Here is a 13,309-nt window from a genome sequence, read left to right as displayed (position 1 = left end):
TCAGAAGTTTGACAGTGAAGAAAAAAATTGTCAGCAAAAACAAGGCAGGTCATGACAAGGTGCAAAAAATAAAAGATAAAAAAAAAAATCCCAAAATAAACAGTGGGGGTTTATGTGAAACTGTTGTAGCTCATCAATAACAATATGAAAGGAATCATATCATACCATATTGTGATGCTTGTTTGATAATAATGTCACTGTTTCCCTTGATGTTGCATTGATGTGAGAAATACGATAATTTTTTTTTTTTTTTATCATCACGACGCCTAATGCTAAGATGGCTTTACAATAACTAAAATAAATAATCAAACTATCGTTTCATACTCTCATTCCTTAGTTTTGAAATATGGAGTGAGAAAACCTAACAAATGCTGAAATATCCAATGATTTCTGCTAATGAAACTGAAAGGGGCTGTACAATACTGGTTGAGGTGGGGATTCATGTGTGTTTACATTTCTAAGTGAGATAATGAGAAACCTCTTATGAAATATGAAAGAGCATGTAATTTTATGAAGGATTCAACGTTTGTTTGATGAAAATTGGTTTTCGAATGGCTGAGATATCCAAAAAAAGTGATAATAATATAGTACTACAGGCCACGCCTTTTATTAGTATCTCTTTGTTTCACCTTTTTTTTTTGATATCTCGGCCATTTTGAAACCGATTTTCATCGAATAAACTTTTGATGCCCCTTAGAATTGCATGCTCTTTGACATCTCATAGAGTGGTTTCTGAATATCTCGCAAAACGTTAAAAGCTAAATCCTCACCTCGACCAGAACTGTACAGACCCTTTAAAATTGGTGAGATTTTTATTCTTTTTTTTTTTAATCATGTCTGGGAAAATGAGGTTAGAACCTTTGAAGTTGAAGAGGAAAGAACTATTAATGGTGTGTGGTAAATTCTTGCCTTGGGGTCACACTAGCTATTCATTACCCATTTCCACCTCTCACCCCAACCTGATTTGAATATATTTATGTATTCAGACAAGACACAAACAAGTTAGGAGCCATTGTTTCAAGCTGTCTGGCATGGCCTGGGGTGGGTTACACTCAAATCTCATTTCCTAAACCCATCACTCTATAAGCCCCCATTCTCTTTCTCTCGCTGATCCTATCCCTACCCCTACCCCTACCCCCCCTCTCTACCCCCCTCTTACCCGCCCTTTCTACCCCCATCCCTCACAATGCAGGCAATTCCTATGGAGTTTCCGTCTGCCGGGCGAGGCGCAAAAGATCGACCGCATGATGGAGTGCTTTGCCAAGCGCTACTGCGAGACCAACCCCGGCGTCTTTGAATCAACAGGTGAAGCGGGCGCGGAGAAGACTTTTCTCTTTATCTCCTTTCTCTTCTTCTTCTTTATCACAGCCATCATGAAACTTTGCCTAGATACCAAATTAAACGTTAAAAAACATATATGAAGAGTGGATTCACATACAATGACAATTGAATAACAGATGTAAATTTATGTAGGATCCTATATGTATATTTTGACGGGAAGCCAAGGTACATTAAAATGCTTTATAACTGTGATGATGGATGAAGAAGATGGTGATAATGATGATGATATTGATGACAATAATGTTAATATTTACAGTATGATTTGATGGATGATTTAAAGATGATCTGTCTGGGTACCGTTTCATAAAACTTGTTGTCAGGAACAACTGCCACATTTCTATGACAAATTAGCTCTCAGCCAATCAGATGCATGAAACGGGCCCTGGGCTTGTGGTATGGGTTGTCATGGCATACATTCCTTGAAACATGCCGAAGAAGAGCCGTTGCCATGGAGAAAAATAATGATCATTGTGCCAGAGAATGACCAACTGACTTTCCCTGCCGTGTTCCACTCAGATACCTGCTACGTCCTCTCCTTTGCCATCATCATGCTGAACACCAGTCTCCACAACCCCAACGTCAAGGACAAGCCCAACCTGGAGCGCTTCATCCACATGAATCGGGGCATCAACGAGGGCGGGGATCTTCCGGAGGAGCTCCTCAAGGTAAACTCCTCAATCACCTCCACTTCCATCGCTAAGGGTACTCCTGAAAAGAAGGGAGACAGAAAGATGGGAAGATGGAGAGATGGGAAGATGAAGAGATGGGAAGATGAAGAAGAGAAGGGAGATGGAGAGATAGGAAGATGGAGAGATGGGAAGATGATGAAGAAAAAGGAGATGGAGAGATAGGAAGATAATGAAGAGAAGGGAGATGGAGAGATGGGAAGATAATGAAGAGAAGGGAGATGGAGAGATGGAAAGATAATGAAGAGAAGGGAGATGGAGAGATGGGAAGATGATGAAGAGATGGGAAGGTGATGAAGAGAAGAGAGATGGAGAGATGGGAAGATGATGAAGAGATGGGAAGCTGATGAAGAGATGGGAAGGTGATGAAGAGAAGAGAGATGGAGAGATGGGAAGATGATGAAGAGAAGAGAGATGGAGAGATGGGAAGATGATGAAGAGAAGAGAGATATAAAGATGGGAAGATGAAAGAGGAGAAGGAGGGAGAGACGGAGGCACTGAAAGATGTAAAGAGATTTAAGAAAAATTGTTTTGAGAGAGAGAGAGAGAGAGATAGATAGATAAAAAATAAAGAAGAATATGAAAGAAAGGGAGAGGAATTCAAGAGAGAAAGGAAGATAGACTGAGGCAAGAAAAGAGAGGAGTACCAAGAGAAAGAGAGAGAGATGGATTTTATGAATTATGTCAGCTTAGATCTATCAGAGACTTTAAGCTAGACTCTTACAAATCTGGCACACTGCTGCTTGTATTAAACTTAATGACAAACTCACAGACCTTGCTCATTTTCCACACATATTGCTTTCACATCCAACAGTAATATGTATGCAACTCATTATGAACAGCTATATCTTTGTAAGGAATCTAGTTTCAGGTATCCATAAATCTCACATGTGAAGGTAACAGTGTCGAAACAAGAATGCCTAATTGCATTTTTGGCATTGTGGATGTAGGTCAGTCAGCTAATATCCTTTTTTGGTTGTGCGATCCTCTGAAGCGATTAAAAAATAATTTTAATTTTGTTTCTATAGGCCAAATGAAACGTAGGGAGGATGAAGAATTGAAGTCACGAAAACTAGGTGCTCAAACATTAGCTCGAACGAAGTACTCAAATATTTGCTTTCATCTGGAATTAATGAATTTGAAGAGAGCATTTGGCACCCAGTGATGGAAAGAATGCAGCAGAGAAAGGATTTGAAGCACAACCAACACAAGACTGGTCACAGGCTTGAATTTGCCAAAGTTCAGCTAGCAGTATTCATCACACTCATAGTCAGTTATTCAATATCGTGTGGGTTCTTTCTCGGCATATGAATAAATCAGAGATGACAACTTCCACTTTCTACATAACACCCCCGATCCTCATCATCTGTCCTACATGTGAAAAAGAAACTCCATAACACAATGTAAACACAGCAGTGATATTTTGATCCATATTTTACCAAATTTCAATAAAAAATTCATTCATTACATGTATGTGTTGAGTTTATTACTCATGGTGTTTCTTCCTAATCTGTGTTGACAATGTGGACCAAGGGATAATGGAAAAAAGAAATTAAGTTTTTTTTATTGCAATTAAAGGAATAGACTAGCATAAATTTGTTCAAAATCAATTGAATAAATAGCTACAGTATAATGAAAGTTGCAAATGACTCTCTTGTTGGACCATGAAATCATAGTGCCACAATGACTAAACAAAATATGTCATACTCAAGATTTTATCTTTTATTGTTTTATTTCTTTCTTTTTTTTCATATGAGAACAAATCAACTTGCTTCGTCATAGAGGAAGTATGGTATAATGTCCTTGATCTAGTTTGGAACGGAGTTTTGCAGAAATCTTGTATTTTGATGAAAATTGAACTCAATGACATCGCAAGCCATAATTTGCACACCAGCAATTATGGATGGCTTCGGTCACAAGACTTACATGTATGTAGCTGTTTCATGGTGCCGGTGGTCGGCCATATTTAATTGATTGAATACCATCCTTTAGATTGTGGCAAATTTTATTTCATTTATTTCATTTAAGTATTTTTTCACATTCTTACAACTCTTTTGGATTTGGTGCTTCATCCATGCTCTGAGAAAATCTCCTGGGCAATCTACTTTCATGAAGTAGATCAATTTTTCAAACTAGAAAATTCTGAATCGAAATGTGATCGTGCTTGCCTTGAAATTGGCTTGTTTCTGTGTGTTGTTGTTGATATTTTTTTCAAAATTGATGGATCTTGTGGGGGATAACTGTAATTTGTTGTGCTGGTAGGTAGAAGTATCTAATAAATGGCTCCTAATAATGATGGCTATTGTCTGGAGAAAGTCTTGTTCAGTGCATGGTCAACTGCAATGATTTTTTATTTTTTTCTGCAGTGATTATCATTTGGTGACCTTGGCACGATAACAACTTTTTACTGTTCTCTTCAGAATGAAAGAGTAGCCAGGTCTATTCTACGGAAGTTCCTGTGATTAAATACAGAACCTTTGATAACGACGTCATGAGCAGTAGAAGGGAAATATTTTAATTATGTAGTTTGGTCATTGGGAAGATCATTGTCAATATTTTTATATCAAGCTCAGAGACATGTAAATATTGAGTATAGTTTGGGGGGGGGGGGGGGAGAGGAATATTTCAAGTAATCCAAACAAAACATTCCAACCCTTGGTCATCTTGATTGTATCAATACACAATATTTGCCACAAAAACAAAACAAAATATGAAAGAGTGTGTATAGCTCAAGTGGAAGAAAGTACAAAGGTCGTACTTTTGTTGGCATGCGATGTAGAAGCGCACTGTGTTGATGTCATACCAATGGTCCTGTTTACGCTCCTTGGAGCTAAGGATGGTTGGAATACCGGGCATATCTTGGTCAATCAATTAGCCATCAGGGATGATCATGTTTGTCCGAGACGAAAACCCAACTCCCTCCAGCCCCATTGCTGGACGTTGTTGACTGTAAAACACAAGAGTGGGATGGAAGACAGGAATGCACTACATCTGTCGTCGAGCGCTTTAAAAAAAAAAAAAATCTGTATTTAAATCTTCTGATGACAGATGTCCTCATGTAGCTTGGGGTTGTTTTGCACACATGTAGTCAGTTGTTGCCATATCAGGCAAAGCACAGCCATGCCAGAAGTTGCTACAAGGAACCTTAAAGGGTACAATGAAGACCAAAAATAAAAAAGAACAAAAAAAAAAAATCACTGAATATCTCTGTAGTCTTATCTAGTCCCCATCGCCAATCAGAATATTTCCAGCAAAATTTCAGATAACATCCTTTTCTCTTCTCCAGAATCGGCAATTAGAAAAAAGGAGCGTTGATGATCGTGAGTCATAATGTTATCAGGGAGAGAAGATCACGTAGCATTAGATTTCGAGGTACAGAAAACTCTGCCTCGATATGTTTCCCCCCCCCCCCCCCCCCCCCTCACTCTGTGAGTAATATGCTTTTCCCAGGGGCACCCGGAGTTCAGTCTAGGATCATGCTAATTACTCAACTGCAGATTGACACTCAGATTAATGAATTTTCCCTGGGTTTGTTTGAAATGCGTATGTTGTTGTTTTGTGTTGGCTGTGCATGCATTTTGTTTCTCTGTCTGCAAGCATAATTAGAAGCAGCAAATCAAAGCCAAGACTTTAAAGACTGGAACTAATGCAATTTTTTTTTTTCCTCTCTATAAATCTGTAATTCATGCTAAACATGTGCTGCTTAATCTGTTTAGGAACTTCTGAGAAGCACATGAAATTGTCAGTCAGTCCCACTTCATACAATTACAGCAGAATTGAGAGAGAGAAAAACAACATAATTTGCGCTTGTACTGCTTTACCGACAGGACCATGAACCCCTCTCACAAAATGCATGTCGACTTGTATTGATCCATTATACCCTGATCAACACGCACATGACCAGAAGAATATCTGAATGTGTGCTATTTACTGTATAACATGTTTCATTACTGCTTTTCCTTCAAATTACCTTATTCAGAGTGTAATTTGCATGTTTTTCCTGCAATGTCCAGTATGTTAAATAATGTCAAGTGATGTGGAAACATGCAAGTTATGCTCGGTCTGGAGGAATGTGCATTCCAGTGTCTTTTATTAATCACATTTAGTACTTCAGCAGTGATTGACAGATGATGTCACTTTCAGAATTTTGGTTAGGATTTTTTTTTTTTTGGCATATCCAAGTAATTTGAAGAGAAATAGTAGGAATATTATTTGCAGTGTTGTCATGAAACTTGGTGAAAAACAGTAGGTACAGTCTCAATATGCAGGCATCATTAGCAGATGTATATGAGCATGAGCTGTCTTTATTTGTTTGTTGGGTCCTTTTTCTTTGTGGTACCAGCATCTATACGATATGGGGATCCACAGCACGGACTGCCAGCACATAATCTCGCTCTGTGGGGGGAAAGGATTAATGAGTGGGGTTCATGTGAACGTCTGGAGTGCATGAACCCCTCCTGTCAGCAGAGCCTCAAGAATAGCTGTGCCGCATTCGGAGAACGTCCTCCTATTCTTGTTAAATCTTGGCTCTCGGGGGCCTCACATCATCCCTTCCGCCCATAAGTCTGTTGACGTCACGACGTTTTCCACTCCCGACCCCACCCCACTTTCGTGTATTACATAAGGCTCAATCTATGAATAATGTATAATGTATGTTCAGACATGACTTGTTCATGCAGTCACATGGATAACAAAATTGAGGGATTCTCCAGTCTCCTGAGTAAATGTTGGAATCATCTGTGCATGTGGTTGTGAGGCTGTTATGGAAAAGGCTCCTTTTTTTGTAGCTCATTCTTGGTTTATTCAAGGAGGTGGTATAGTTGAAGGTCTGTCTGTGTGTTCTATTTGCAGCTAGGCATGCAGTAGCAGAAGAGGAATACGGTATCATCTCACTTTATACACACCAGGAACTCGTTGCTGGCCTTATTTGAGTTGAGAAATTGTTTTGAGTGCCTTGCTATTTCGTGAGCAGTCTGACAAATTCTTTCCAAACTGCTCTATTCTATAGTAGGAGAACTAAGTACATAGCACATGATTCATACTAATTGTAGCTCTGTTCTGTAATGCTTTTTGTTGTACCTTTTTGTGCGTTTCAAGTTTCAAAATGGTTTTGAAATTTTATGGACACGTTTTTTTGTGGCACGACATAACCCACATGAACAGTCAGTCATGAACTTACAAATTCATAAGTATAGTGATGGGCTGTTTGTGCATGCCCTAGTGAAATGCGATACTATGTTAGAGTGACTGTGAGCTGTAATTTACTTTTAGGAGTTTTTGAGAGTGAGAGAGAGAGAGAGAGAGAGAGAGAGAGAGAGAGAGTGGAAGGATAAAAATTAAGAGAGTCAAGGATAACAATTCCCTTGTTCCTATGTAGACATGAGGTTTTGCACGTGTCTGTTGATGACTTGCTTTATGCTTGAGAAGAGAAATTGCACTGGTAGTCCTTTTGTAGTGTAGTTAAGCGATTGGATGGGAATTCACCTGCGTAACCACCTGATCTCTCTCATATTTTCCCTTTTATTTTTTTGTCATTGGCATACATTTTTTTTTTAAAGTAAGCTTCTACAAAAATTTGTTATTTTGCATTGAAGCACGCATTTTCCCCAAGTAAGTTTGTATATTAATTTGTTTGGCTTTGCTTCATGGTTGGGAAGATGTATTATAACAATAATGAGACAAGTAAGATTTGCATAGCAAAGTCTGTTGTGCAATTTTTCCTGATTCAGGGCTATATATGTAAGAAAAATCTAGGTTGTATCCCTCAGATGGGTTGAATTTTTGCATGATGAACCAAAAAGAAAAAAAAAAATGTTTGAAAGGCACATGATTTTTGCCAGACATGGCTAGAAAGAATTTTGGACTTCATATTCCTTGTCTTAATTTTTCTACTTGTTTTTCTCCCCTCTCCCTTTCTCTCTACGTATCTTTTTTCCGTATCACCCTGTATTTGTCTTTTTCTCGCGATGTCCGGAAACCGCCTTCACGCCATCGCAGAGTTTGTACGAGAGCATCAAGAACGAGCCGTTCAAGATCCCGGAGGATGACGGGAACGACCTCACGCACACCTTTTCAACCCTGACAAAGAGGGTTGGCTGATGAAGCAAGGTAGGCAAGCTGTCCGCCCGTCAGGGCATCGGCGTCATGTTTAAAAGACAAAAAAACTTTGTCAGCTGCAAGCCTCTCAGACATGGAATTCAAACTGTATAATGAAACATTTCCCTTGTTGTGACATTTGTGAGTGATGATATCCCATTTAGAAGTATTATTTCTTGTTTTGATTAAGTCTTCATGTATGCATATATATATATTGTATTATATATATGTATATGGGAATAAAAATGTTTTTCATTTTGTATTGCCTTTTTGTTGTCGCCATATGGAGGATTTGGGATTAGGTTTAAGTGTATTGGAATGGGGGGCTAAAATACTAGATAATCGTGATGACAGAGTATAAATACCGTTTGATAACTATGATCAGAAATGCATTTTCTTAGTGAAATTGTGAATGTGAGTAAATACGCATCTCACACATAAGTATCTAGACAGACAGATATTAACACACACTTACACACATACAGTGAAATGGGGGAAGGGGAGGGGGAGGTTACTTAATGAAATGCCTCGTAGTGAATTGGAAATCTTCCTCATTTCGTCGTGCAACATAGGCACAGATTAAAAGGCTGTAGGAAAAGGGGTTGCTAAGGAAAAGCCAGTTTGGGACCAAAATCTTGAAGCCAAAGCAAAGCCGTCGCTGCGTCAAAGACTAAGCAGCAGGTATCCCGAAAAATCTTTATGATTTTATGGAGGTGGGGCCAAACTTGTTTCCATGGTGATTTAAATCCCCGTAGACTACCCGATCCTGCTCAAAATCCAGGAAATGCTTAGCGGTCACTGAATGTAACTAAAGCAAAATAAAATAAAAAGTAGACTTAAAGGACAAGTTCACCTTCATAAACATAAGGATTGAGAAAATGCAACAATATTAGTAGAACACATCAGTGAAAGTTTGAGGAAAATTGGACAATCGATGCAAAAGTTATGAATTTTTTAAATTTTTGTGTTGGAACCGCTGGATGAGGAGACTACTACAGCTTGTGAGTCATATGCGTACAACAGTATAAAGAAAATGTAAAAGAAAATTCAACATATTTTCACTTTTTTCGAATAATAAAAGAGCACTTGACTTGCCTCTTTCTAAAGGCAGGGGGAATAATATTACCCATAACATTTGTCGGTAACGAGTCAGGGGAATGTGTACTTTTTTCAAAAGATGGAATTTTGTGAAATTCTCTTTATATTTTCCTAATATTGTTGTACGCATGTGACATCTAAGTTATTCCTACACTGCAGTAGTCTTCTCATCCAGCGGGTACTGCACAAAAACTTCAAAAATTCATAACTTTTGAACGGATTGTCTGATTTTCCTCAAACTTTCAATGATGTGTTCTACTAATATTGCTACATTCTCTCAATCCTTATGTTTATGAAGGTGAACTTGTCCTTTAAAAGGAAAGTGTTATTGGAGTTACGGAAATTTATTTTCATTTTACAGTCAGGGTCTTTTTTGTTATTTGTTTTAGTGGGTTTTTTTTTGTAAATGGGACACTGTCTCATGAAAGAATATGAATGAGATAAAAATGAAACCGTCATACTCAATAACTTGACTATAGAATCCATTAGCCTTTGTGGTTTTTGTTGAGGAGTTCTAATTTTGTCTCTGATAAATTGTGCATGATTGGGCATTTCTCTTTATAGGCCTTTACCATCATTCACACTCTCAACTTTCACCTTCATGTGGGCAACGGATTTCCTCTCTTTGTTTTTTTTCCAAAGAGACGATCAAGGAAAGTTACAAAAACATGCTACGCGTGCTATGACTAGGGCAGTGTATATTTTTATGAAAGCCGTGGATAAACATGTGACAAGCAGTATTTACATTCTCCTGGACCCCCCTTCCCCTTTTAAAAATAAACTCAAGTGGAATTAGTCCATGTAATATAGGAAAAGGGAAATTATTACCAGTCGCTGACATTCTAATTTTATTAGGTTATACACTGGTTCATAAAGTTGCCTGTAAGTGCTCTAGATTATTTTCAACTTAACAGACGGCCTGCAGGAACATGGCAGGTCTTCACAAAGTGTATAGATATTATAAGAGTCTGAATGGGTTTTAAAAACAAGGGGGGGGGGGGGGCGGGAGGGGACAATAAGTAGACAGCAACAAGTCTTAGCAGTGATAGCATTGATTTTGGGGGCAGACAAATAGATCAGGCACTATGGTTCAGATTCAAGGATTTAAGGATTTTTATCGTGTGATAATTCCGTTTCTTTTTCTTCTCATGGTCAAGTTATGTCATTTGGTATATGCATGCTATCATAGAGAACATCCCACAGTCATGATTGTCATATACTATGGGACTTAATTTTTACTTTTGTGAGTGGTGTACATGAATTCAGATATTCTCTCCATACTATATTTTATTTTGTTATATCAAATGTGTCACAATTTCTACTCCTTTGATTGTATTTGTTGATTATGCGTTCGTTTCAGCACTGATTCCATTTTGATACACTTGTATATAGCATGCAGGTCACTCGATCTATAGTTACTGTATATGCCATATATTTAGCGAGTCCAATTTTTTTTTTTTTTTTTTTTTTAATCGATACTTCCCAACAATTTTGGAAGTGTTCAAAATTCCCAGTCATGGATTACAGTAATGAACGGAAATGTGAACGTGTGCACAATGCATTCACTTCAGCATCAGAGTTTTAGTATGTTCGTGTGTTGTTAGATTTGGAAAATAAAAACCTGCGAAATACATGGCGTATACAGTTATCATGTAGACTTCATAGTGTGAGAGGAAGAGAAAGCTACAGGAATATGTCCCTAGTTCAAACATTTTTTTTTTTTATAGCTTTGCTGTGCCAAATAAAACTAACCCAGATACTCACTCACAGTGTGTGCTTTCTGCTTTAATAACTTTCTGTAAAACTTTGAATGGCTGCCTGTCCCAGACAAAAGTCAAAACATTTGTCTCTCTGCCTGCAGGGTCCAAAAAAAAAGAAAAGAAAAAAAGATGTACACCCTCTGCTAACAATAACAACTACAAGAGCCACAAGGTTCAGTCGGTCAGTGTTATGTAATGTTGAAATAAATTCTCATGGCCTCCTGTAGAGTTAAAGGAATACTACATCGACTCTACTTATTTTACATTCAAAGACTACTTCCCACTGATCAAAAACACTGGAAGGTAAAGTCTTGATACAACATGAGAAAGAAAAATAAAGGAAGAAAAAGATTGTCCATTCCTGTTAAGGCAGAATTAAGGAGCCAAAGTGGGAATTTTGTGTGTATTTGTGTGTGTGTGTGGGTGTATGTGTGTTCTTGGCTCAAAATAAGCCCCCCTTCAAAATGAGCCCAGAGATAGAGATCTGGCCATCCTTGTTACCGCTGGCCGTATTCTTTGTGAAGCTCAAACATCCTTCCCTTGCCTATTTCCTCCAATTTCCTGCCATTTTTTTTTAAAGCTTTGAATAAAAAGAGACCAAAAAAGTTCTCCCCTCATCTACTGCGTCACATAATAGAGGTTGGATAAGGTCACTCGCTGACACTTGGCACTGAGAAAAAGTGAGAGTACTATGAGAAAACAGCTGTACTAATTCACTTTCACTACTAACAATGATGCCAGAGAAAGTGTGACCCCTAGGCCCCCCGTTTCATTTCATTTCACTTCAGTATTAATTTTGTTTTACGAGGGTCACCGAGTCACAATATTCTTGGAGAAATCTGAATCCAGCTAAAAATTCAATTACTGCAGTCAGATGGCGCCTCAAATTGTATAAAATATCTATCGAGACATGATTAATTCAATCGTTGGAAAATTGGTGTACATAATGCACTGTAACATGTAATGTTGTAAATTTAGAAATGCACAGCCAGCTTCAAGCATTTCACTCAAAGACGCAAAGAGCGGTATAGTCAAACTGCATATTTTCACGATTTTGAACACACCACACATAACCTCTTTGAAGTAATGTAGAAGCTGTAGTTTGATTTATTAGCATATATTCTAACAACCCAATCAAAAAATTGATAAATAGTTATTGAATAGTTATACCCATTAATATCTTGTCAGATTTTTCCCCTGATAAAGTAGCATACCCTCACCCTTAACCCTATCACCAAGCTATGGGGGAAAAAAAAGAAGAAGAAAAATCCATCCAAACTTCACAATCAGATGATTGTACATTGTTCACATTATTCTCTGATAATTCTTGAGTCTCATACATCCATATCACATCATTGTTCACATCCCCCCCCCCCCCCCCCCGTAACTAAAGAATTTCTGCGAGTAACAGATAGTGAGTCTGAAACAACATAATCAAAATTAGTGTGCAATCTAGCTTGTCTTGAGTGTATCATCAGCTCACTGAGTGACGGAGAGCTTTCACCATCAAAAACAAGAAGAACAAGAGAGAGTGAGAGAGAAAGAGAGGAGGCCGAAGAGACTCTATTTGTAAATGCCTGAATTTTTTTCATCCGTAACTGATCGATTATATTTTGTCTTCTTTCCCCCCCTCTCTTCCCCCCGTGTGTTTCATTCCCCTCCCCCTTCTCTCTTCTCTCTCTCTCTCCGCCCATTCAATCTTGTTGCCTGCATACACTTATCCTTCACACACTGCATGTGTGCTGGGTACCTTGTTCCGATTTCAAATCCTAACCTATTCGGTGACGTGACGCACTCTCGCGCGTAGGAGGTCAGTGCTTATAACTCTCTATATCTGAATATATGCATATATGCCACGATTCTTTTCTTCCCTCTCCTCTGTCAAAAAAAAAAAAAAAAAAAAAAAAGGATTGCGGTCATTTTCTTTCTTACTTCCGTTTTACTTTCTATTTGTGTGTTGTGTTTGTTTTCATCATTTTCCTTCTTCCTTTCGAGGTTTGGCGCAATCTTGATTTGCAACATGGTCTGTTTGAATTGTGCGGTGCAAGGTAGCATGTGTTATGTCGCAATTCTAATTTGGTTTTTTATTTTCAAGTTATTAATTCACTCATAATCTCTGTCTCTCTATCTGCATTCAAATTTTGCCCCACCCCCCGTTGCTACCCTCACCAAAATTGATGAGCATCTCTCCCCTCTAGTCATAGGGCACCGTAACCATAGTGAATTTCGTGTTCTCTCTTCCGCATCATCCTCTTACACTATGTCTGTTGACACGTGGACGGCACACCTTCTCCACGAACCTTTTCTTCCGCCACTTGTGACATTACA

General features: G+C 38.3%; 1 protein-coding gene across 1 annotated transcript in view; it reads left to right on the top strand.

Annotated features, from left to right (window-relative positions):
• LOC139708930 (cytohesin-1-like) overlaps nucleotides 1-13,309 on the top strand; it is an 80,122-nt gene that overhangs the window by 43,545 nt on the left and 23,268 nt on the right. The window contains 4 exon segments of the mRNA XM_071620894.1: nucleotides 1,193-1,305; nucleotides 1,858-2,006; nucleotides 8,025-8,094; nucleotides 8,097-8,135. Coding sequence (XP_071476995.1) covers nucleotides 1,193-1,305; nucleotides 1,858-2,006; nucleotides 8,025-8,094; nucleotides 8,097-8,135 — 371 coding nt within the window.

The sequence above is a fragment of the Diadema antillarum genome, unplaced genomic scaffold (assembly GCF_040938485.1).
Source record: "Diadema antillarum isolate AM-2024a unplaced genomic scaffold, OU_Dant_1.0 seq00001390_RagTag, whole genome shotgun sequence".
Taxonomy (NCBI): domain Eukaryota; kingdom Metazoa; phylum Echinodermata; class Echinoidea; order Diadematoida; family Diadematidae; genus Diadema; species Diadema antillarum.
The sequence above is the reverse complement of the archived record's forward strand: the minus strand, read 5'-3'. Positions and strand labels throughout refer to the sequence as shown.